The sequence below is a fragment of the Tachypleus tridentatus genome, chromosome 1 (assembly GCF_004210375.1).
Source record: "Tachypleus tridentatus isolate NWPU-2018 chromosome 1, ASM421037v1, whole genome shotgun sequence".
NCBI lineage: Eukaryota > Metazoa > Arthropoda > Merostomata > Xiphosura > Limulidae > Tachypleus > Tachypleus tridentatus.
Genome location: NC_134825.1, coordinates 159,385,864 through 159,413,099, shown reverse-complemented (window position 1 = coordinate 159,413,099; position 27,236 = coordinate 159,385,864). Strand labels below are relative to the sequence as shown.

The 27,236-nt window shown below is 36.2% G+C and overlaps 1 protein-coding gene across 6 annotated transcripts in view; it reads left to right on the top strand.

Annotated features, from left to right (window-relative positions):
- Positions 1-27,236, top strand: part of LOC143228881 (uncharacterized) — a 54,541-nt gene that overhangs the window by 8,910 nt on the left and 18,395 nt on the right. For 3 of the 6 annotated variants that reach the window (XM_076460318.1, XM_076460326.1, XM_076460309.1), the window contains exons 2-6: positions 9,580-9,759; positions 10,983-11,241; positions 11,703-11,942; positions 18,089-18,163; positions 22,250-22,448. In XM_076460318.1, coding sequence (XP_076316433.1) covers positions 9,640-9,759; positions 10,983-11,241; positions 11,703-11,942; positions 18,089-18,163; positions 22,250-22,448 — 893 coding nt within the window. In that variant the 5' untranslated portion in view covers positions 9,580-9,639. Of the gene's footprint in view, positions 1-9,579; positions 9,760-10,982; positions 11,242-11,702; positions 11,943-18,088; positions 18,164-22,249; positions 22,449-27,236 lie in introns of those variants that run through there. The other 3 variants (XM_076460341.1, XM_076460335.1, XM_076460349.1) reach the window with 3 other exon arrangements.

Genomic DNA, 27,236 nt, shown 5'->3' with positions numbered 1-27,236 from the left:
CAATGATATTTGGATAATGTAGCGAGTTAAAACTATCAACATATAAGTATATTTTTGTACAATTTGAGCACACACATAGTCACAAACAATAATTAATTGCAACTAAACTTGTCAGTTCTTTTTTCGATATCAGAATACCCTATTAAAGAAGCTATAAAAGAAGGGAATAGTATTTTGTAATTACTTTAATACCGTCATACGTTTAGGATTGTATGATAGCGAAAAATGTCTTTAATTACCTTTATTTCTCCTCAGATTAGGCCCGGCACGGCCAGGTGGGTTGAGGCGTGCGACTCCTAATCTGAGGGTCGCGGGTTTGCATCCCCGTCGCGCTAAACATGCTTGCCTTTTCAGCCGTAGGGGCGTTATAATATGACGGTCAATCCTACTATTCGTTGGTAAAAGAGTAGCCCAATAGTTGGCGGTGGGTGGTGATGACTAGCTGCCTTGTCTCTAGTCTTACACTGCAAAATTATGGACGGCTAGCGCAGATAGCCCTCGAGTAGCTTTGCGCGAATTTCCAAAAAAAAAAAATTCTCCTCAGAATTTGACTAAGTTGTTATGTTACTGTTTGGTCCTCTCAGTTTTCACACAAGTCCAAATATCTTTAATACTCTTTATGTCGAGACTTTGCAAGGTCCAGACCATGGTTCCAGCTATTTCATGTCTCGTTTTACTTCCATGGCATTCCCTGCAAACTTGAAATTGACATATTGCTGGGAGACGAAATCCCTCCCAACAGATTTTGTGCTTGAGGGAATGGTAGGATAGATACAAATTTACAGGCTGTTGTAAGCAGTCAAGACGTCATCAGTTTTGTGTAGATTTCCAAAACTACTGGCTGAGATGTATCCTTACACTTGTACTGGACCTCCAACATCCTTTCATTGTAGATGTTGGACAATGTCTGTGGTACTGGTTTCTTTACTGCCATCAAAATCTATCACTGATTAATTCCAATGCCCATTTTAGACTTTCGGGTTGATTATCTTTCCTAATAATTCATATCAATGTGCGTCTTATTGTTTTGAAGGTGACATTTACACTTGTTCTTACAACTACGTCAACTACGACCCTTATTGGATTGTTCTGTAACATATTAAGAGCAATCCCAAAATTGTTTTTGAAGAGTTTTCTGCCTCGACCACTTCCATTATCAACAGTTCAAGCTCCATGCATCCGCTTCAGAGCTTCCACACATCAGTAACTGAAACACTTCAGACAATCGTATGGACTATCTTTCAACAGCCGAAACTTTGACTCAGACATTTTTATTCTACTACTAGTCATTAGTGCATTACAACACTACTACTGGGAATAGTATGACGGAATTTACTTTTATAGTCATTATGGTAATGTAGTATTATCTGATAAATAATTAACAATAAGTTATATGTATATGGTGCAGTGGGCTAACAACCTACTCACTTAAATACTTGTTGAAGAATCCGCAAGCGATTGCGGATCTATGTTCCTAGATGGAATCCAATGGTGATAACTAAACTAACTAACTATATGTATATGACTGCACTCTATTGTAGTTTATTGTCATACAATAGTAGCGGAGCATTTCCATCCATAATATTTGCATTTTATATCCATTTCATTCGCTGTTAAAAATAAATATTTACCGGACTGTTTACATAATGTTAATGTGACATGTGTTAGTACATAAACGTTAAATACAAGAAAATACATGATATTACGTATGATTATGAAATTCGCTTTGGAATTTCTATTACCTCATTATATGATAATTATTACTTTAGATTGTGCACGTGCATAAGTTTAAATATATGTATACACGCACACGTATTCTCTCGTACATGTATTTTATTTCTTTCGAAACACCTTGCGTATAAAAACATATTTAAATCAACTAAATTCGTCGCATGGCTAAATAACTGACTGATGTAATTTCATTGGAGTTCGTATTTTAAAAACGCGCCTCTTACTTTCGTGTACTTCTTACATATGTAATTTACTCGGGGACCTCGAACAAGCAACCATAAACAGTTATCATAATAATTATTTGACCAAAAGCGTTTAAAATAATTTCCTGATATTTTTCTAAACTATAGTTCGCTGAATTTAATAAAAGAGGAAACTGAACAAGACTAAACTTGTACAAGTTAATAGATAGTAAATCAATAGGTCTATTTGCCTAAACACGCCCCCACGTGGCAGAGCAGTATATCTGCGGACTTACAACGCTAGAAATCGAGTAGGGATTCTATATGATAGATGTAATATCCTCATCGTATTTGTGAGTTATTAACGTAAGTATTATCCGATACGACTTTATGATGACAACAAGGACTGATAATGGATTATTACTAAAATCTCCTTAATAGTTATTTTATATTAAGTTTATTATTGTTTAATAATGCTGATTTTAAATACATATTAAAAGTTATTAATTAATAGTGTTGAAGCTGTTTACTTTATTATAATTAATCGTGAAATTAATCCTCAACGATGTTTATTATGTTTGTCTCTAAAAATCATTTGATTGTTTATTATAAGTTAATTTTTAAGCAAGAAAAGCAAAGCAAAAAATGATTAGGGATACTAACATATGACGTTGAAATCCAAATCTCAGAGTACAATAGAGACAAAATAATTACGTTATACAACCACGTATCAGATAGTTGAGTTTAATAGAATTGAATATTTGTATAATTCACATAAACTACACGGTATGTTCTAATAATTATTCCCATAATTTCAAATGTTTAATGTAAAATTTTCAAATCGGTTTGACAAAAATATTAAATGTCCAAAGATTCTGTGTTCGTCTAAGGAAGGTATCCATGAGTGATCATACTAAGAACCTGTCGGTCAGTTCTTCTAACCCACATATACAAAACAACATATATAAATAAGTATTACTTACAATGAAAGATGTCTTTTGGCCATTATCAGCAACCTCAAAATGTCAGATGGGAAGTTTCAAACGCTTTTGTTGAAACAAACTATTATTTTATAATATTCATTTAAGACATCAATTGTCCATTTATGTATACAATAAGTAATATAATAATTAAATATATATATGTATCACACAGGAAAAACTTTAAAAAATTATAAATGCGGAATTTTAACAAAATTTTGAATCCTAACAACCGTCGACGTTCTTGAATATATGATCATTTATTTTGTTTTTAAAAGTTCGAATTTAGCATTTTATCTACACTACATATATTCTAATATAATCTGGGATTTCAGTCTATAAATGAAGTTACATATCATTGTCTCTTTGTTTCAAGCTGTATGATATGATATGTTTTCTTATTTTTTGCATCGTTTACCAATAACTGTTTATGAAACTTTTGTCTAAGATAAAAGTGAAATTACATATCTCAATTAATTTGAAATTATCTTTCTCAGACGAGAATAAGTGCGAATACTCAGATTTACTATTATATGACAGTTGTAACCTATTATTATATTGTTATATGGACACAATTTATTTTCAAACACACTTGTTCGCTTTAACCATGACAGGGAAAATAGAGCATCACACATAAGTTACTAACTGTATACGATCCATGTTTTTCCCGGTCAGACTTCTGCATGCTATTTTTTTATACGATTTTTGATAACTTATGATATTAGTCACTAAAAACGATATCTTGTCTTATTTCTATGAAAATACTGTATGTCATCCTCTTTCGTTACTGGCTCTGCCCACCACGGTTATCGAAACACACATTTTAGTGTTGTAAGTCCACAGATATACCGCGGAGCCACTGGGGGACGATTCCAGCGAATTAATGTTATATTTAAATTGTGTAGTGAGTACAGTCACTAGTTGTCTCAAATGCTTTCCATTTTTTCTGTTTTTTAAGTTTGGTGGCAAGGTTAACTTAATATTATTTCTTTGCTTGTCTACGATTCTAATGCTCTTATCACGTTGTTTATGAGCAATGACAAATAACAAAGCATATTTCGTGTATTAAGTAAAAAGGCCCGGCATGGCCAGGTGGGTTAAGGCGTTTGACTCGAAATATGAGGGTCACGGGTTCGGATCCCCGTCACACCAAACATGCTCGCCCTTTCAGCCATGGGAGCGTTATAATTTAACGGTCAATTCCATTATTCGTTGGTAAAAGAGTAGCCCAAGAGTTTGGTGGTGGGTGTGATGACTAGCTGCCTTTCCTCTAGTCTTACACTGCTAAATTAGGAACGGCTATCGCACATAGCCCTCGAGTAGCTTTGTGCGAAATTCCAAAAAAAAAACAATCAAGAAAGAATATCATTTAGTCTTTGGTGCAAAAACCGGATTCGAATTCCATTTGCACCAAACATGCTTGCCCTTTCAGATGTCAGGGCGTTATAATTCGACGAGCAATCCCATTATTCGTTGGTAAAAGAGTAGCCTAAGAGATTGCGGTGGGTAGTGATGACCACCTTACTTCCATCTAGTCTTTAAATAAAATAAAAAGGTAATCTTACACTGAAAATAGAGTAAAATAAAATGGATTATCTTAAACTAAAATACAGCAAAATGAAATGGAAAGGGAATATAACATTTAAAACTGATTTCTGATCATATTTGTTCAAGCCGAAAGCTTTATGACAGACCATTTGAACCGTGCCCAACACAAGGATCAAACAACGAACATTGGCGTTATAAGCCCTCGAAGTTACCGCTGAGCCATCGGATTGCCTCTAGAGCAGTTAATGCTGAGGTCAGATTAATATAATAAAGTAGATGATGTGTGCTTTAAAATCAAATAATAATTTTATTTCAGATTCGACATTACTTTCCTGACATCAGATGTAAAGCATGTATTTGAAATTAGAAATTATTGTGTTTTATGGTCTGTAAGAATGCATTAGGCAAGAATCAACGAACCGAGCTTAAGTAATTTGTTTTTAAAATCTATAGGAAACATATTGTTTAAAAATACCCAAAACTGAGTTTTGGTCTATGAAAATTCGATCAGTAAGTTGTGCAAACTAAAGCCTCTAAATTACTAATTTATATAGAGTTTTTCAGATGGTTTATACGCTCGCATACTTACTTCGCTGCGTAAGTTTTTATGTTCAGTGAAGATCGTACAATAACGTAAAAGCTGCGTACAACTCGTTAAAAACGTATTTTTTTATTGACAAAATATCTAATCGTATTTATTTCAAAACTTACCACTTTATGTTAGAATTATTTTTATTGTTAATACTTCTGTAAAATAGTCTCAAATATGCTTTCATGACGCTACAGTGTTCGTTAAGTCTTTCTTCCTATTACATTACGGTTACTAAACTAGAACCCCCATGTGGATTTTGCGTTCGCTCTAAATCAATACCAGCAATACGAAGCACACATAATGACTACTATAGATCACCAAATTTATAGCTGTGTTACCATTGATAACTACCTATGTCATTTCATCCTTATACGTGGTTGACATGGTAACGTACTTACTGCAATTATTTAGTCCATTACCTTTGACATTTTTGCAAGATTTATAACCGGCCTTTTATGGCTATTTCTCATCCAGACTTTCTTATTCTGTAACTGTGAACACAGAGCTGTTTCGCAATCAGAAACTACGTTCGCTTCACGTGTAATACATTGTCATCATTTATATCTAGCACTTAGAAAACTGTCTGTTACGTGACACAATCTGTCAAATTAAACTATGATCAATACATAAAGCAGCATGTTGTGTAGCCAATAAATAAATAAAGAAATTGTAGAACACATTGTGTGTTGTTAACAGAGGTGAATAATTTAGCGTTTTTCCACTTTCTGTAGCTTGGACTGTGAGAATGCAAACTAATATATATTTTCAATGCATGTGCTCCACTCGACCCTTATCTCACACACCAAACTTCAAGGCAATCCATCAAGAAATATTTTATCCATAATCTCTAATTTTGATTGAGTTTCTTCCTATATTTTACCCTCGCGCCAAAAGTACAAAAACTTCATTTGATAGAAAAACAAATACACTTTTTGGATTTTGTTTCCAAAGTTGGTCCACTAATAGATCTTTGTAACCTGGAATCAGGAGTCTAATTTCGTATAAGCCACATGAGCAAAGTCATTCAACATAAACATCTCAAACTGTGACTCAAGCTTGTGCGCACGCATGCGCAAAAAAGTAATGCACCTTCACCCAAGTGTAAAAGTGGACCCTTATAGATTTTATTGTTGTTATTCGGATTAAAGACTATTGATTTAGTGCAGCAAAATCGAAAGTTGAAAGGACGTGCAAATACATAAGTATTGGCCAGGTCAAGCCAACTAAATTAGAAGTATCTAGCTTAAGTTTTCAAAAGAAATCATAAGAGTTGACGGTTATTATTCATTATTTTTTGCCAAATTTTAAATCGAAATTTACTAAATTTTATGAAATGATCATAATTAAAGAGTTGAGCATCACATGTTATCAACTTAAGCAAGTAACATAAATAATAATACTTGATAAGGCTTGGGTAATGACAAGAAACTGTTAGTCTACATTCCATGGCGTTACTATAAAGGAATCTATTAACATTGGTTTAAAAAGGAAACTTCCACAATATAGTTTAAAGGATTTGATTTGTTCCGAATAATAGGGTTGCAATCCTAAATATGTGTTTACTACAGTGTAACACTTTCTTATTTGCTCTGATTTGTTGGTATGTAGTGACAAAACGTCGTGATAGCTAATCACAAATAACCTTATTGTGAAAAAAAATTGCGGTCATAAAAGATTCAAAGTAAATATTAAAGGAATGAAATCAAAGTTAGCGAACAAACTTGTAGCTACACTTATAACATTGATAATATTTTTACAGCAAAATATTTATTCATTAATTACTTTGACCACGTTATCTATTCAGCTTTGGGCATGATGGTGGGAAGAAACAATAATAAATAAGGTTCCAGCTGAGAAGGCAACAGTAGAAAAGACATTGTGTTTTTTTTCCTTCAAACTCTCTAAATTTTAAGATAAAATCACGCAAGCAATAATGTTTTGTCTTTTTACGATTCTGTTAATTTGTCTGTTTCTGACTCACAATCACAGGAATATGAAACTAGCATTTCAGTAATTTTGATGTTTCTCAGTTGGCCCGGCATAGCCAAGCGTGTTAAGGCGTGCGACTCGTAATCTGAGGGTCGCGGGTTCGCATCCCGGTCGCGCCAAACATGCTCGTCCTCCCAGCCGTGGGAGCGTTATAATGTGACGGTTAATCCCACTATTCGTTGGTAAAAGAGTAGCCCAAGAGTTGGCGGTGTGTGGTGATGACTAGCTGCCTTCGCTCTAGTCTTACACTGCTAAATTAGGGACGGCTAGCACAGATAGCTCTCGAGTAGCTTTGTGCGAAATTCCAAAACAAACAAACAAAAACAGTTTCTCAGTTACAGCTTTGAGAATTTTTTTTTTTTTTAGTTTATGGCTTTGTTTCATTTGAAATGTTTCTACCTGTGTATTTAAGATAAATTAAATAATTGTTACATCAGAGACTTTTTGTCTAATACGAGAAGGGTCCACTGAGGGGTCATTCAGTCCCATATTAACATAAAACTATATACCTAATACCTTTTCACAGTTCTGTTATTATCTTAACTTGAGTTCGATATTAATAATATAAGAAGATAACAGCCACTTAAAAGTTTGACGATATTTAACTATCAGTTAACTTTAGATCAGTTCCACCAATAAGAAATAAGCAGCATTTTTAGTAAATTATAGTAATGTTCAACAGCACGTTGTACATGAAATAATCTAAAATATGAGAGAAATTGGCACTGACTTGGAGAACAATTAGATTTGTTTTTTTTACAACAGAAAATAATTCGACTGATATTATTAACTCACTCAAAGTGATCAGACAGATCTTACTAAATAGTAAAGCGTTAATTATCCAATTTATAACTGACTTCCCATTTGATTTTATATAAGCACTTCGTGTTCCATTAGTATCATAGAAACACGTATTATGAAGAAAATGATAATTTGGGTTGTCACAAGAGTGGTTGAGAAAACTATCACAATATTCTTAAAACGTCATTTGCAACTCAACGAGCTATTACCTTTTGTTTTCTTAAGTTTTGAATATTCTTATTTTACAAGCTTTATTTAGGTTCGTGTAAATTACTTAAATTATCCGTGTAGAAATAAAGGTTTCGTTTGTTTTCAATTTCGCGCAAAGCTACACGAGGGCTGTCTGCGCTAGCCGTCCCTAATTTAACAGTGTAAGACTAGAGGGAAGGCAGCTAGTCATCACCACCCACCGTCAACTCTTGGGCTACTCTTTTACCGACGAATAGTGGGATTGACCGTCACATTATAACGCTCTCACGGCTGAAAGGTCAAGTATGTTTGGTGTGACGGGGATTCGAACCAGTGACCCTCAGTTTACGAGTCGACTGCCTTAACCACCTGGCCATGCGGGGTCATAAGTAAAGGTCGTCACATTTTTTTGGATTCCCCATCCTTCCGTGTTGTTGGGTGCCCCACTAATATAGTGTATTGACGAGATGTTTTTGGTTAGGGAGAATCCAGTAATTTTTATGTTGAATAATCATTATCATTTAATATAACTTTGGAATATCTAGTTTATACCGTTTTATGTAAAGGAACTTGACTGTTGTTGACGTTATAATGGTTGACGTTTATATACAGTGGTCCTTTTTGAAGATCACGTGTCAATATCACTAAAGTAGCTGTTATTAATGTTCCTTTTTTTATGCAGACGTTCGAACGCAAAATAAACATATCTCTGTATTCTAAACACATTTAGATTTCACATTGTCTCTCAAAAAACATTTAACAAAACGAGTAACATTTCATTCATTTGTTTCTGTTTAAGCGAAAAAACAAAGGAGCTATTACATATAGAGCTTTCGGACTACAACTGGACATAGCTCGTACTATATTGTGTCGATTGCAAGACATATTTACTTGATATCTTCTTGTTTTCAAAAAGTATATATCTGATATATTTGTGGGTCCTTTTTTTCTACCACCTTTATTTACAAAGGAATTTTTAAACTATTTTAATTTCGTGTTCTTACATAGAATTTTAGCACGAGCACGTGGCCCATAAAATGACTGAAACTGTATCGTTCTAGTTGCCTTTATGTCTTTATTGTTCTTGATAGTAGATAGTATCTATTCTGCCCGTAGGGATGTTGCAGCAAATTGAAAGAAAAAAAAACAAAACTTCCTGCATTATCATGAAGCTTCAGAACTTTCGAAGTTCGCAATCATCGTGACTGGTTCTACAAAGATCCATCTCGATAAAGGAAAAGCTGATGATCCACTTAAAGATCCAGTAGAGGCAATTATCTAAGTGTCTACGTGGATTTACACATTTTGGCATGACTTATGTTTATTTACAGTTTTTCCACTATATGATATATGATTACATGTTGTTCTCAACCCGAGATACCACGAACGCTTACATGATACACACAGTTGTTATTGTTCGAAACGAGAACTCCTTGCTATCTATTGCTGTCTATTAAGTTTCGGTTTTGTTAACTTTTGCTATTGATCATTTTTCAGTGTTATAATCTAAGATCTATTAATAATTATTTCTCATTAACAAGTTTCTCTTTCTCTGAACTAATATTAGAACAGAAACTCTTACAATAAGATCGGAGGCAAAGTCTGAATCTGGACAAGTGTCGTTGTCATGGAGACCACAAGTCAGGAGCGTCAAGGCAAACAGTCAAATAAATCTGGCCTTTCAGCTCTGATGGCTGCCTGTCAACTGGGTGACGAGGCTGCAGTTAAACTAATTTTACAGAAAAAGGTGCGTTGTAGGCTTGTTATGTTATGAACTTCAGGGTTCTGTTCTATTTCTATAAGCAGTAATTAAACTGTATTATTTCTGTAACTTTCTTTGTCGATCAAACTGGAAATGGAGGATTTTATTCGGACTGTTTAACAGGACTGTCATCAGATTTCGTATTCGTTTCTCATAATATCAGTTCATTATTCATGAAATAATAAGACATTTTCGTCAAAAATGAAAGTCGTCACTCATAAATAATCGGAGTCAATTTACAGAAAAGCGTAATTTAATTTACGTTTTACAAATGGGAAAACTACCATTGAAAAAATGTTAGAAAATAATGATGCGTTACAATTATTAGGTATCAAGCGTGTTTAACCTGAATGACCCCCAAACTAAACGGCGAGGTCAGAGACTTACCAAACTTGGCTGTAGCTGTTCCAAATTCAAAACCGTTAACTAAATAGATGGTTAGCTATTAGTAGCACTTGCCACCTACACGGTTATTATTAACTGAATAGCAGGATTCTGTGAGTGTTATAAAACGTTTAGAGGCGAAATGTGAACCATTGCCATTTCTAACCTTGCATCTCCATCTGCAGCGCCCTCCAGTATTCTTACCTCGTTGATTAGAGCGACTTCACTGTCACTCTCATTGGCACAGCAGTATGTCTGCGGCCTTAAAACGCTAAAATCGGGGTTTCGATACTTGTAGTTGGCAGAGTACAGATAGTCCATTGGGTAACTTTGTGCTTTACTTCAAACACATCATCCGCAGCTTGGCACGTTATCTGCTAGATCAAACCCTGCCTTTCAGTTATCTGTGCTATATAGTTATATATTGATTTGTGAAGAATCATTTTTATGTAAAGGTAAAAGATTTATTTTATTGAGTTAAATTCCAAGTAATGCCAAAACTGTTTTATACTTTACTATAAATTATTTCTACTCTGATTGAATACCAAACTTGTATTAAATGAAATTATATGAAAATGTTTATTTAAAACAAAAGTTTAAAAAAGAGCCATCATCCACAAAGTTGAAGTTGACCAGATATATCTTAGTATTCTCGCTTTCTAACATTTTATGGCACGCGGCATGTCTAAGGACTTACAACGGGTTTCGAAGCCCGTGGTAGGTAGAGCACAGATAGCTCATTGTGTAGCTTTATCCTTAATTCTAAATAAACAAACAATCTAATATTTTAAATAACAGTCAATCCTCAACTTTTATTTTGGTAGCGACATCTGGTGAAAACTCGAGATAAAAGTGGAAAAACAGCTCTTCATTATTGCGCAGGAAACAAAAACATAACTTGCGCTGATTTCATCTTAAAGACAGAACAGAGTCTGATAAATGAACATGACGATGAAGGCTACACAGCTCTTCACCTAGCGGTGATTAGTGGTAATATACTGATGACAAAGTATCTCATTGACAAAGGTGCTGACGTCAATAGTGTAGACAACGAACTGCACTCATGCATTCATTGGGCAACAGGTAGGCTCATACTATAATTTGTAATTTGCTATTTCCAAACGACTAAAGCAGTATAAAAAATAAAAATGTGTTAATAAACCCTTCAAGAAAAATTATTTTAAGAAGTTTTATTCAGATACTGCTACTACGTTAAACTATCAAATGCCCTGCACTCCATCTCTGAAATTTGGGAGCGATATATTTTTTCACACATGTTACATTTTAAAATCACATTCGTGGTAAATTATAGACTTATTTTTGTTTTTATAAGTTTCGCTGATTCTCCAGTTTCTAATATTTAACTATCTATGCTCTAGCACTAAATATTTTAATGTAAATAAATAGTTCATAGTCTGTTAGATCATTTCTTTAATCTGCAATGTTGTAAAAATATTTAAAAGCAGCTATTTTGTATTTCTTGTTTGTTATATGAAATATTTCTCATTCTTTTAGTCACCTCTGTTTTCTCCCTTTTCAATTAGTATGTGGTGAGCTCGATTGTTTAGACATCTTAATAGATGCAGGAGGTAACGCTAATACACCCGACGTCCACGGAGCTTATCCGATCCACTACGCTTCCCAAATGTGTGGGCCTGACAGTGACATGGGTACTAATGCGACACTAGGCCTTTCTGCCCTGCACAAGCTTTTGGACAGAGGTGTGACCGTTGATGTGCGAGACAAAGATGGCCGTCAGCCATTATTGTGGGCAGCAAGTGCAGGTTGAAGATAAAAAAAAGTAGAAACAATAAGAAAATGAAAAAAAAGTTTTTCTTCTAATCTAATAAATAACACAATTTAAAAATACTGTCAATCCAGTCTTAAGTTAACTTTATTGTTAACTTTGTAGTTAGAAACTGAAAAATTCTTGAAAGAAAATAGATTTGTCTTTTCAGTAGTACTTAATAAGTTGTAATTAATACAAAAAATGTGTTTTTTAAACATAATTTAATTATTTACTTTTAAATGCGGATAACCATCATGCTCAATAATGGCTCAGCGCTGTGAGAACTTTAACACTAAAATTAGGTGGCCCCGCATGGCCAGGTTGTTAAGTCGCTCGACTCCTAATCTGAGAGTCGCGGGTTCGAATCCCTGTCGCACCAAACATGATCGCCCTTAGAACCATGGAGGGGAGGGTTATAATGTTACGACCAATTCTACTATTCGTTGGTAAAAGAGTATCCCAGGAGTTGGTGGTGGGTTGTTGATGACTAGCTGTTTTCCCTCTGGTCTTACACTTCTAAATTAGGGACGGCTAGTGCAAATAGCCCTCTTGTAGTTTTGAGTGAAATTCAAAACAAACTAAATAAAATGAATACTGTAACAAAGAGCATATTTTACCTCATACTCTGGCTTTTAAATATTTCTCGACAACAAAATTCAAAACCTTTGCTGCAAGGGTATAATTGGGTAATGTCGGCATGGATCAAAGTTTTTTTAGTCTTACTGGAATTATCAACATGACTGACTCACGCGGTTTATAGAACCCGCGATAACACAAGGACAGCATTAAATATTTCTGTTTTATTGGTATCATTGCAACTTTTTAAAATATTAAGTTCAATGTTATTTTATCAGGTTGATTGCTTCCCAAACGCCATTAGGTAAACCTATATTTTCTAATTTCGTGCGAAACTTTACAGGGGCTATTTGCTCTCATTCGCCCCTTAGTTTGAAATAATAAGCTGGACAAAAGGCAGCTAGTCAGTGCATCTACCGCCATCTCTTGAGCCACTTTTGTCTGGCCTAGTAGTTGGATAGAACGTTCACTCTTTTGGCCTTTCCACAAAACCAAATAATAGAGAATGTTTTACTAGCAATGGATCCACAGACCTGGCGCTCTAATTACCTGGTCACTCCCGATCCAAGGAAATGGCTTAAATGCAGTTTTATGTTCCTACTTAAGAATTTTATTTCACCTAAATCAACATTTTGAAAAATAGTCAAGCATCGTTAAAAGGAAATAAGGAAAAATTGGTTTGAATTTTGCCCAAAGCTACAGGAGGGCTATTTGCGCTAATCGTCCCTAGTTTAGCAGTATAATACAAGAGAGAAGGCAGCTAGTCATTACCACCCACTACCAACACTTAGGCTACTCTTTCATCAACGATTAGTGGGATTGACCGTAACTTTGTAACGCCACCACGGCTGAAAGAGCGAATATGTTTGGTCTGACGGGGATTTGAACCTGCGAACCCCGGATTACGAGTCGAACGCCTTAACCACCTTAAGAAGTAAAACAACACAAGTTAATACTTACTTCTGATCGGGCCTGGCATGGCCAAGCGCGTAAGGCGTGCGACTCGTAATCCGCGGGTTCGCGCCCGCGTCGCGCTAAACATGCTCGCCCTCCCAGCCGTGGGGGTGTATAATGTGACGGTCAATCCCACTATTCGTTGGTATAAGAGTAGCCCAAGAGTTGGCGGTGGGTGGTGATAACTAGCTGCCTTCCCTCTAGTCTTACACTGCTAAATTAGGGACGGCTAGCACAGATAGCTCTCGAGTAGCTTTGTGCGAAATTCCAAAACAAACAAACAAACTTCTGATCTATGTATAGCAAGCTTACTTTTAATGAGGATTAATTAATAACCGTATCAGATTTTTATTTACCTCTTATGTTGTATTCAGAATATCAATGCGAAAATATCCAATCATTATTATGAAAATATTACTACCAATACACTCAAATCAATAGATCTACTAGAATACTCTATTATGGAAGCAAACAACGTTTGTTTTAACAAAAAAGGTGTACAATAGGTCACTTGAACTATATTCGTCACGGGGAAAAACCGTTATAAGTTCGTATGTTTTTTGAATTTCGCGCAAAGCTACTCGAGGGCTATCTTCGCTAGCCGTCCCTAATTTTGCAGTGTAAGATTAGAGGGAAAGCAGTTAGTCATTACCACCCACCGCCAAGTCTTGGGCTACACTTTTACCAACGAATAGTGGGATTGACCGTCACATTATAACGCCTCCACGGCATGCTTGGCGCGACGGGGATGCGAACCCGCGACCCTCGGATTACCACTCGAGTGCCTTAAACTACCTAGCCATGCCGGGCCAACTATAGTTTAGATAATAAAATAAATATTTCCCTGACATTGTACTTTTCTGTTAGAGTTATACGTACATTACTGACCTTGTAAAGCACTACTACTACTATCTAGTTTTAAGACCCGCTATTATATGGTCTCAATTACAATTGCATTTGTTTCTTGTCAAGGTGTACTTCTGTTGAGCTACTAGGGAACTCCATGCATGCTAAAGAATCAAATTACGTTGCATGCTTGCGCTGTCCCTAGAGTTAGTACAACTGCTTGCGCTGTCCCTAGAGTTAGTACAACTGCTTGCGCTGTCCCTAGAGTTAGTACAACTGCTTGCGCTGTCCCTAGAGTTAATACAGCTACTTGCGCTGTCCCTAGAGTTAATACAGCTACTTGCGCTGTCCCTAGAGTTTTTGCAAGCCTGTTATAAACTTTAATAATTTAGCTACAAAAATGTTTTTGATAATAACACTACGTAACAAAATGTTTAATTTTTCTTGTCCCTGGGCAGAAAGTGTTATTTCCCAATTGCTTATGCCTAAAGTAAATGGAAAAGACCTATATTTCTCTTCAAACTTTGCTTTTGTAGCCAGCATAATGAAATTTTCAAATTTACCCATTATCCAGAATATTCCAGGTAGATTCCGTGATGAGTAGCTGATAGAGGATTTTCTCGAACTTGCAAGAAATTTCTAGAATGTTGTAGAACTTACGAGAATTTTCAATAACCTTCTAGAATTTTCTGGAACTTTCCATAGTAATATATATATATATAGGTGCTCACCACTTCAGTTTAGTTCTAGCCGCTTAAGTGAACACGTAGACCTATCTTATTTTATCAGAAATGCCATCAAGAAGCTGCAAGCATTCTCCAGGCGCATTTTGGTATGTATGTGGCCAATTTATCAAAACAAGAGTGAAAACGGACTCTGTGACAGCATCTGCTAAAATGTGTGAAGCCTACAAGGCATATTTCGGCACGCCTTTCGCGGATCTAGACAAACCCTGGGCACCTCGTTTTACCTGCGAGCATTGCAAATAAAACCTCTAAAAGATATGAAGGACAATTTTTGCTTGCTTGAATTGTAAGATTTTATATTATACATATTTTAGACCTTTTAAAATTTAAATATCTTTCAATAACCTCAAAAAGAAATACAACAGCGTCAAGACCTTGCTAGAACCTTTGAAGTATGATGATTACGGCTGGGAGATTATCGGAGACTTCAAAATGGTGACATTCCTGATGGGTCTCCAAGGAGGCTTTACCAACTTTCTTTATTATCTTTGCCTTTGGAACAACGTAGTCACCGCAGTGCACTACAACAGGAAGCACTGGCCACAACGTACCGAGTTCTCTGTGGGGAGGCACAATGTCAAGTGTGAGCCACTAGTGGATTTCCAGAAAGTGTTTTTCCCACTACTGCACATAAAACTGGGTCTTATGAAACAATTTGTCGCAGCTTTTGATAAGTGTCTGCAATCTTCAAGTACCTTCGAGACTTCTTTCCTACGATGTCTGAGGCAAAGATCAAAGTTGGTTTCTTCGTCAGACCACAAATAAAGAAGATCCTGGAGTGCACAGAATTCTCCAAGAAGCTTAGAAGGAAGGAAAAAAAGTTTGGGGTAGCTTTGTCGCAGTGGCTCGGGGCTTCTTGGTCAATCACAAGGCTGAAAATTTTGTGGAACTGGTTGAGGCTCTGGTGAAGAACTACGGCAAAATGGGCTGCAGGATGTCCCTGAAAGTCCATATCCTTGACGCTCATCTTGATAAATTCAAGGAGAACATGGGAGCATACTCAGAGGAGCAAGGCGAGTGCTTCCACCAAGATATACTGGACTTTGAACGCTGTTACCAAGGAGCGTATGATGGAAAACATGATGGGTTGATACGTGAAAGTGATTTACATAACAGTCGCAAATCTCGAAAAACTACTAACTTCTAAACATTTGTATACCTTTAGCACAAATACATGTAAATCTTGATTCATATGCTGTTTTATTCAGACCTTATGTAAATGAAAATGTGCAAATTTGCCCAATTTTATATAGAAAATAGGTTAATTTATTAATTTTATTATCCAGGTCACAAAAGCAAAGTTTGAAGGGATTAATGGCCATTTTCTGTACTTTTACAACATAAGCAATTAAAAATAACACATACTATCCAGGAACAAAATTTGTATTACATAGTGTAATTTAACATTCCGTTCACGATGTGCTTTAAAAGAGTGTTTTAATTATGCTAACGTTTTAATAAATACCGAGCGTTTGTCTGCTCTCTCTCGGTATTTGGACTCGTAATCCGAGGGTCGCGGGTTCGAATCCCGGTCGCACCAAACATGCTCGCCCTCCCAGTCATGGGAACGTTATAATGTGACGGTCAATCCCACTATTCGTTGGTAAAAGAGTAGCCCAAGAGTTGGCGGTGAGTGGTGATGACTAGCTGCCCTCCCTCTAGTCGTATACTGCTAAATTAGGGACGGCTATCGCACATAGCCCTCGAGTAGCTTTGCGCGAAATTACAAAAAAAAACAATCAATTAATCTTTTAAGAATATTTGTTTGTTTGTTTGTTTAGAATTAAGCAAAAACTACACAATGGCTATCTGCGCTTCGACGAGTATCCATTTGCACCGCAGACATACCTCCCTTTGGAGATGTCGGGGCGTTATAAATCGACGATCAATCCCATTATTCGTTGGTAAATAGAAAAGCCACATAGCTCTCTGAGCCCACCGAGGTGAATCGCGGTGATTTTAGCGTTGTAAATCCGTACCACCTGTACTTCCATCTAATCTAAATGATACAGTACACACTTTCTGGGTTTGTCATAAAGTCAAGAAGTCGTGTTACACAGCGGTATTTGGCGATATAGCTTCTTTGAAATCGTACACAAATCACAGAAGTAACAGATTTTACGAGATAGATTAGGTTTTATCTTCAGTACAAGATCGCTGAATACGAACGTTTCGGTGGCAGGTTGAGGCCTAACTGGCATTCCAAAAGGCGGGTTTATTGGTTGATTATATACAGATGCTAAGTTGTGACGACATAAACCCTTATGCACTAGTGCAGTTCATAGATCTGACCATTGTAGAAAAATGTTTGGATAGCGTACTGTTATAAGTCAAAATAAAACATAGAAGCTAGTGACTTAACTATTCGGAAGACAGTCCTAATGAAGTCTTCATTGAATTATAAGTAATTAATGAGTACAACTTTACACATATATTCCCTAAATTAATTTCCTCCTTGTTTGTTTGTTTCTTGAATTTCGCGCAAAGCTACACCAGGGCTATCTGCTCTAGCAATCCCTAATTTAACAGTATCAGACTAGAGGGAAGGCAGCTGGTCTTTACCGGTTGCCGCCTCTTAGGTTGCTATTTTACCAGCAAATTTTACCGTCACATTATAATACCCTCACGGATGAAATGGTGAGCATGTTTGGAGGGACGGAGAATCGAACCCGCGACCTTCAAATTGCGAGTCGAGCGCCCTAACCACCTGGCCATTACAAGTGCACTATTTTATTAGAATCGGAATGATTGATTATAATATTCGTAGTTGTTTGTGTATGTCAGGCTGGACTGCAACTAAAGACATATTTTCAATCAAACTGATTCATGAACCATAGTCGTTAACGTTCTGTTCTTGCTTCCATGGTTAAACATTAAACATTCTCTAATCTTTCTTCCAGGAATGGAATGAATGTGTCACTGGCAAGATTACGTTCTTGACTGTTAAATATTGTCGTTGTTGTTGGGTTTTTTTAAATAAAAAATAGACAGAACCTAATAAAAACGAATTTTTCCTCAGGAAGCAGTGACGCCATTGTTGCCTTAGTGAATGCTGAAGCTTCCGTTATGGCTGAGGACAAAGACGGCTTGACAGGTAATAAACGGAAAGATAGTATTTTAATTTATTTAAAGAGAGTAAAATATGCCAAAACACTTTAATTTATGAATAAGACCTTTTGAGTAAAAGCAAAGTATGGTGTGTATTAATTTATCAACCACACCGCATTTGCTCTGTCCGGTGCCGAAAAGTCATTTCGCTCGGTACAAAAGCCCTCAGCTTGGCATGACCAGGTGATTAAAGCACTCGACTCGTCATCTGAAGGTCGCAGATTCGAATCCCCGTTACTTCAAACATGTCCGCCCTTTCAGCCGTGGAAGCGTTATAATGCGGAAGTCAATTCCACGATTCGTTGATAAAAGAGTAGACCAAGAGTTGGCGGTGGATGGTGATGACTAGCTGGTATCCCCTCTAGTATTACACTGTTAAATTATGGACGGCCAGTGCAGATAGCCCTCGTGTAGCTTTGCGCGAAATTCAAAACCAAAACCAAACAAAAGCCCTCTAGTCCGGATGTAATATAACTGATATAATAGTAGTTGTGAACCTATTTATATTAGTAAATCGCTTGACAACTAACAACTCTCGTGGTGTTAACTCAGTGAAGTGTAATTCTTAATCTGTTTTATAATAGACAATAATCAAAGTAAGAATTTACAAACACTATATTATTTATTTATGTTCATAACACTTGATATTAATTATTTATTCATTCACCATTAGATTCCATCAAGGAACATAGGGTCGCAATCGCTTGCGGATTCTTCAACAGGTATTTAAGTGAGTAGGTTGTTAGCCCACTGCACCGAGCCGTCCCTAATTTAGCAGTGTAAGACTAGAGGGAAGACGGCTAGTCATCACCACCCACCGCCAACTCTTGGGCTACTCTTTTACCAACGAATAGTGGGATTGACCGTCACACGGCTGGGAGGGCGAGCGTGTTTTGGCGCGACGCGGGCGCGAACCTCGGATTACGAGTCGCACGCCTTACGCGCTTGGCCATGCCGGCCCGATATTAAATATTTTCTCGTTATTCAAAAGAGCCTTGAATGTAGAAAATATATTATTGCATAATTGGTTATTTAAAACTGCAGATTCCAGCTGTCAAATTATCAATTTTGTTGTTACTTAACGTGTTTTCATTATTTTGTTTTCATATTACAATTCACTCAAATGGTTAGGAGTTAGGGTAAAAATAGTTAATACTTTTCTCTATGGGGGAAGATAAAACAATATATTAGAGTGTATAAGAACTTGTACATACATGAATTACGCAAATCGTTTGCCCTACCAATACATTCTAAATTTTTGTTTGACATCCTTTATCACTGACCAATCTGAAATTGTTCTCAGTGCAGACACATATTTTCTTACTACAAATCACAATACCGAAAATTAATAAAACCACTTTGCTAAGCTTTAATAATGAAAGGTTTGTTTGTTGTTGTTGTTTTTTAAATTTCGCGCAAAGCTACACGAGAGCGTTCTGCGCTAGCCGTCCCTAATTTTGCAGTGTAAGACTAGAGGGAAGGCAGCTAGTCATCACCACCCACCGCCAACTCTTGGGCTATTTTTACCAATGAATAGTTGAACTGACTGTCACATTTATAAAGCCCTCACGCCTGAAAGGGCGAGCATGTTTGGTGTGACGTGGATTCGAACCCGCGGCCGTCAGATTACGAGTCAAGCGCCCTAATCGTATGGCCATGCTGGGTCAGTAATAAATGGTCGTGAAGCTGGTATGCACACACAAGACCATGCTAAGGACTTAGGAACTCGAGGAAAGTTTTGTTCGGAACTGAATTTGTTAAATAAATAAAATACAGTTCAACACCACTCTTAGTTCACTTGTTCTTTAAGAAAATGAAACAGAATCTAGTAAAAACAAATTATTTCTCAGGAAGCAATGACGCCATTGTTGCCATGTTGAACACTGAAGCTTCCGTGTAAGGTGGCACGTGAAATTTCAAAATCGGTTTTCATTTAAAATTGTCACTGTTCCGACAGTACGGATTTAAACTTTAAACTCTGATATGTATTATAAATACAATCTAACGACAACAAAGTTTTATAATAAATTTAATGTAGTGCCACGTGGATCTTTTTATTTTTGTTTTTTATTGAATGGTAGAATAAATATTTCTGAGACAACAAACTGTAAGAATTTCTTAATAAAAAAATTACAAAGTAGTAGGTTCATATGAAACGACTAAAATCACGGTTTTCATGGTTACACAGTTGCCAACGTATTTTTTGCATTTAGACAACCGATTTGTTTTAACAATGTTTGTTTCTCTCTTATCACGCAGTAGATTAATGGTCAGTCTGAAGGGTTAAGATGCTAAAAAATCAGATTTCGACACCAGTGGCAAGCACAGAAAAATAGCTCATTTGCGTAGCTTTGTGGGTAACAAAAATAATTTTTTCTCTTATGTACAAGGCCTTATCCATCAGGCAGGCCTAAGAAAATCGCATTTTTTAACCTACCTACCCCCCCCCCCACAATTCCAGATCTGTGAAATATACCTTATATTAGAAGATAAAAGAAACAGAGTATCCTGTTATTTTTACATTGTTTTGTTGTTATGCGAAAAAGAAAGCTTAACAGGGAGTAATTATGTTCATTAATTTCTGAATAAACCCAAAGTATGATTAATATCCTTCACTATATTACATTCTGTGTAAACGCTTTACTTTTTTGTGACCTAATTAACCCGTGCATGTTCTTGTAATAACGTTCACTTGAAGAACGAAAACCAAACTGCATAGAAGCATTCATTAAAGCAAGAGATTATAATATGAAATTTTGACATTCATAGGCACACGTATATAATATATAATATATACACATGTATGTTTGTGTGTCGTAGAGAATTGTGAACGAGATACTCACAAAATTAGTGCGTGTTCCATCAACTCTCGTAAGCAGATTAAGTACTTTGTGGTGAATAAATATTTTATAAACATAACACATTGTCAGTAATATAAATTGATCGGTTGAAACTGCTGTTGTGTTTTTTTATTTTATGCATGTGATATGGTGTGTTGTTTTTTTTTCCTTCACATAGAAGTACTGAACGTTGCTCTTCGGTATAGCTGGATAAAGTGAACGTGTCTATTTGTTTTTGTTTTTGAATTTCGCGCAAAACTCCATGAGGGCTATCTGCGTTAACCGTCTCTACTTTTCAGCAGTGTAAGACTAGATGGAAGGTAACTAGTCATCACCACCTATTGCCAACTCTTGTGTTACTCGTTTATTAACGAATAGTGAGATTGACTGTCACATTATAACGCCCTCACGGCTGAAAGGGCGAGCATGTTTGGTGTGACGGGTATTCGAACCCGGGACCCTCAGATTACGAGTCTAGGTATAGAAAGCGTTATGTGATTTAGGCTAATTCTTAATAAAAACATTGGAACCTACTCCACCTAGGAAGCAGAAACTTTAAGCGTAATTCATATAGCAGTATCTGTTATATTCACTAAGTATATGAAATAGTTCTGTTTCAGTTAGTCACTCAAGCTTTAACACTCCTACGAAAAGTGGGGCCTAATAGGCCCCAGAGCAACTTGAAAGGTTATTAATATTAGGCTAATAATTTTGTATTTAAATGAAATTGCCATTTAAATTCATTAATGAATGGATTAACGAGATTCCCACTGTCCCTATCTACTATCTAGCGAAACCACAGCCAGGGGAACGGGCTTGAAGAAATCAGGACTAGAAACGTCTTTTCGTAGGAGTGTTAAACATTTGTGGTTTCACCAAATGAAATAGTTAATCGTTTGAAAAGGAAAATCTATATGAGCATACATAAAACCATGTAAAAAAGCCTAACGTATGTTTATTTTTATTTTTACACGGTTTAATGTATGCTCATATAGACTTTCCTTTTTAAACGATTAACTATTTCATTTGCTGAAACAAGAAAAAAAAACATTGTATTAAAACATGCACCATTTTCTGGCGTTTGGAAAAATACTTAATATTTTCTGTAGGCTGACATCAACTTTCCAAATTAAAAAATAGCAGACACACGTAAGTGTATAACTTGAGTTATAAAACAAGATACAAAAATGAGATAACTTAAAAAAACTTAACTCTCTTTCCCCACCCACCAGCTCTACACTGTGCAGCCAGCCGGGGTCACGTGGATTGTGTGGAAACCTTGATTAACTTTTGTGGTGCCAAGGTCGACACCATAGACAATAATGGGTGTACAGCTCTGTTCTACTCCGTCACGTTAGGTCATGCCGACTGTACACAGTTATTGTTACAATACGGCGCAGAACCTAATTTACAAGACCGAAAAGGAAGAACGTAAGTAATTCCACTGAATATTGTGGTCCGTTTTTGATACCACCTTGTTCAAACTTCCTATGCTTGCTTTTCGCTATCACTTCAGTAAAATTAAGGTTATACTCATTTCAATCAAGAATTGACTGGTGTGAATTTAAATATACGCTGTTGTTTTTTATTATAATCAATAAATACATACTTTTGAAACTGTGTTTTGGTTTTACTAGCAGCAGTTATTTCGTCCTTCGCCTCTCTCTCGGTTTATTATTTCGTCCTTCGCCTCTCTCTCGGTTTATTCCCTCTCTCACACACGCACACTCCCAGTTCCTTCCTCTACGTTACATTTCAAAAACAACGCCGAACACGATCTCTCTGACCTTTTAAACCCGTTTTGATTACAACGTTTCATAATCATAGGGAACTCTGTTGTCTCCATATCGCTGAAGAAGAAAAATGGCTACTTCCTCCAATCATTTCATAACGATAGAGGGTGCTGTAATCCCATAATTCCTTAGGGATTATTAAAAAAAAAATGGGTCTCTTTCTCACGTCTTTCAACTCCAAACAATGTGCCCTATATCCAATTTCATAACGTCTCTCTCCCCCTCCACTTTCCTACCCCCCCTGCTAGTACAGAGGTAAGTATACGGATTTACAACGCTAAAATCAGGGGTTCGATTCCCCTCGGTGGGCTCAGCAGATGGCCCAATGTGGTTTTGCTATAAGAAAACACACAAACACACACTTTTCCTAAATGCATTCAATAACAGTGATTGTAATCAGACTCGACTGAATTTCTGTCTACCCTCGACGTTAGCTCAAGATTCAAAGTTTTTGTTTAATCACTCATAAACATACCTATAAAACTGATAATTTCGCCATCTTTACATAAATCACATTACAGTTCACAATTTTAATCAGGAAACAACCTTTGTCTCCTCCATTCTACTTTAGTGTTCGAAGTTTGAACCAGGAAGTTCACAAATTCATATTTTTTATTCATTGATATAACCAGGTATTCACATCCACCACCATTTTTATTCCCAGCTGGATGGATATTAAGTCTTGTATCTATATATAATATATTAGGCTTAATCAGAGTGAAGTCACACGTTGATCTCAATAGCTCAAGTGGGAAACGCCATCTGCATTTCAATGACCACTTGTTAATCTATAACGTACTGTAAAATTAAAGTATTCTTGTAACATACTTCATTGAAACAGCTTTGTGTGATTTCATTATTCATTCTGTAAAAGTAGATTATATGGTTGTGGTTCGTTTCCATAAATATATATATCCATCCGATTAAATATAGGGAAAGGAACTATCCATCTTGCCGCAAATTTGTTAGTGGATAGTGGGTTTAATATCTCAAATAGGTGATTCGCCTTATGTTCCCGCTCTCTAGCATAGTTATCCTAGTGAAACTTGTGTTTATTTTTACTCTTCTGAGTAGCTTTAGCCACCAACATTTGCCCTTCTTCTAACCTTTACCTTAATCTGTTCACGTATGCTAGTACGTTTCCTGACTCGACTTTGTCCGTGTTCTATCTTATTTTCAATAGGTCTAATGAACTCTTAGCATCTCTTCCGTTAATTAACCTCAAAGGGTAAATGTTATGTTGTAGCTCCGAAGACTTTTTGATATGCACGAAGTATGAACGGTAATATTATAACCCATTCAATAGATTGTCGTGTACCCTTAGCATAGCGTCAACTGCCCCATTTGTTCTCTCACACACCCCACTTGTTTGGGAGTCTATACAAATTCGTGTGTTCTATTTTTACTCCTGTCACCTTCAATAATTCTTGCAATATTTTTTATTGAGAATTACTACGTAAATTTCATAAAAAATTCTTTATAAAACCAGACCTATGAGCATACCACTACCAGCTCTTTATTCTGCTTCTGTAGATCTAGCGTTACTGCCACTACATATGTAATGGAAGAACCAACCATTATCAGAATATATTAATTCCCTTACTTTATTACTGGAAGTAGTTCGATAATATAGGCACTAACAAAACTAAATGGTTCACTAATGGTTAACTTACAAATTAACCATTAGATTTCTTATTTTCATGTCCTTCTTAACAGCTAGTTGAAACGATGAACTTAACTCACTATATTTCCAAAAATGCCCGACCGGCCATGCTAACGCCTTTCCATGCAATGCAGGAAGTAACCTCGTCACCACATCATGTGGCTACCGATCTTCTACTCTCATTGGTTGTTTTTTTTTCAAATGCACAAAACACATTTAAATCGCTTTCGTACAATTAAGCCAACTACAAAGAGGCGCTACTTTCATACAAGCTATTCCTGTCACCAAAATCACCCTGCCTTCCACTCAACACCACATCATATCATTTCTGCTTATTTTCCTCAGCTTCTATTTCCAATCGTTCATTCTTAGTTTCCAAGCATTTATTTTCTAGCTGCATCTTAACAAGTCATAACTCGTTACAATGGTAACTTTCATGAACTCCACTCGCAACTTTCTTATTTTAACGAAACTTAACGTTAGAAAAAATCATCTACCATGACGCCTGTCTCAGGTGAAACCTCATGCATTTCATCTTGTTTCTTTCAGTTACTACCGTATGCTATACCCAGTTCTCTTACTCTATTTAACAACTGATTCTTCGCCAGTGGTTTCCAGTTTCCATCCATGCTAGTGTAAATTCTCTACTCTAAAACAAAGAAATACACATCTTATAACCAGTAATAATTAACTGAACCACCATCAAAAACAAAATAGGCAAGATATAATCAAGAAACAAACTGATTATTTTTCTTCTTTCACATCTTTCTCAGTTTATTCAGTCTCTCTCGCATCTCCTGATCCTTTCATCTCTCCCTCTTCTGTTAAAATATTGTACTTTTTCTCCTCAAAAGCCACGTCAAACACAGTCTCTTTCTTTCTGACCTTGCACACCTGTTTTGATTACAATGTTTCATCACTACAAGAGGTCCTGTTGTCGTCATACTTAGATCTTTCTTTCTGACCTTGCACACCTGTTTTGATTACAATGTTTCATCACTACAAGAGGTCCTGTTGTCGTCATACTTAGATCTTTCTTTCTGACCTTGCACACCTGTTTTGATTACAATGTTTCATCACTACAAGAGGTCTTGTTGTCGTCATACTTAGATCTTTCTTTCTAACCTTGCACACCTGTTTTGATTACAACGTTTCATCACTACAAGAGGTCCTGTTGTCGTCATACTTAGATCTTTCTTTCTGACCTTGCACACCTGTTTTGATTACAACGTTTCATCACTACAACAGGTCCTGTTGTCGTCATACTTAGATCTTTCTTTCTGACCTTGCACACCTGTTTTGATTACAACGTTTCATCACTACAAGAGTTCCTGTTGTCGTCATACTTAGCTCTTTACAATCTCCTAATATCTTCGGGGCTCACAAAAAACAGGTCACCTTCTCACTTCTCTCAACCACAACCGATGTTCCCTACACCCAACTTCACAACACTGAGTCAAGCTAGTGATTCATTTTCCGAAGTGCTAGCGTCCAAATAGTTTTACTCCAGTGATTTTTGTCCTATTACAAAATACATGCATACACATTTACACTAATTGAATAACAATCATCTCGGTAACACGGACTTGTTATTTTGCACTGCTGCTTTGCATGATGGTTTACGCCTAAACTATTGCTCTGATCTGGTAAGGCGTAAATGATATTGAATTTGAAAATACCTTTAATTGTATGAGCACTTAGGCGTGATGAGCTCACGCAAGCTGTGTAAATCACAAACTCTCTGTGTTGACTGTCAGAAATTACCACTTTAGCTTACTAGATTTTTAATTTTGTTAATGACATGAAAACCGAATTAAAAACTCCTTTAAGTTACAGTGTTATAGAAATAATTTCCAAAGCGATATTTTTAAGTTCTAATTTTTTATCGATGAAATTCCATGAAAACAATTTTGATTTTTATGGATAATTCACTACTTGAACCGAAGTAACTTTGTAAACAAAGAGAGACAAAACCGTGGCATTGGGAAGCTTTTTTGTAAATTAGTTTAAAAGAATAGAAAAGATCAGGACAGTAAAACGTGCTGAAACCTAATGGAAGTCTGTTTACTTACGTGATAATGACAGAATGAAATAGACAGAGATTTGAGTTTCCACGAGGTTTTAGTAAACTTTCAAAGAGACGATTCCAGAAGAACACGTCTGACAGGAACTAGGAGTGAAGAATAGAACGGGAACAGATATTTGATAGAAGACTTTCGAAACGTCGTCCTCCACAATTGTGTCTCCACAACAGACAGTTGCCGTCCATTCTACAAAGTTTCAGCGGAATCAAAAGTAGCTCAGAAAATTCAATCATGAACTGATCATTTTGAAAGTCCTTAATTTAGGTAACAAAGAACTTTCTGATTCAGAAACCATACTTCTAACAAGACTTCCAAAATACTAACAATTTTGAATTTCCGAAACCCTTAAACGGGTTTGCGAGAATATTGAAATTATGACTTTAAAGGGAATAATGGAATTGGGTCTGACTGTTACCCAGAGCTGAAAGCGGAAAGCATGTTCATCACATCTCGACCTCTAGACTTTGTGACATGCTCACATATAAGCAAACAAACTGAGAAGTGATGATGTTTAAAAATTTATTAAGAAAGTGAGAAAAATTATATATTATTTATATTATACGCCTTATTTTTATACTAAAGAATCGAATTTTTAGAAAATAATAAATATGTTTGTTTGCTTCTTTTGAATTTCGCGCAAAGCTACACGACGGCTAATTTGCGCTAGCCGTCCCTAAAT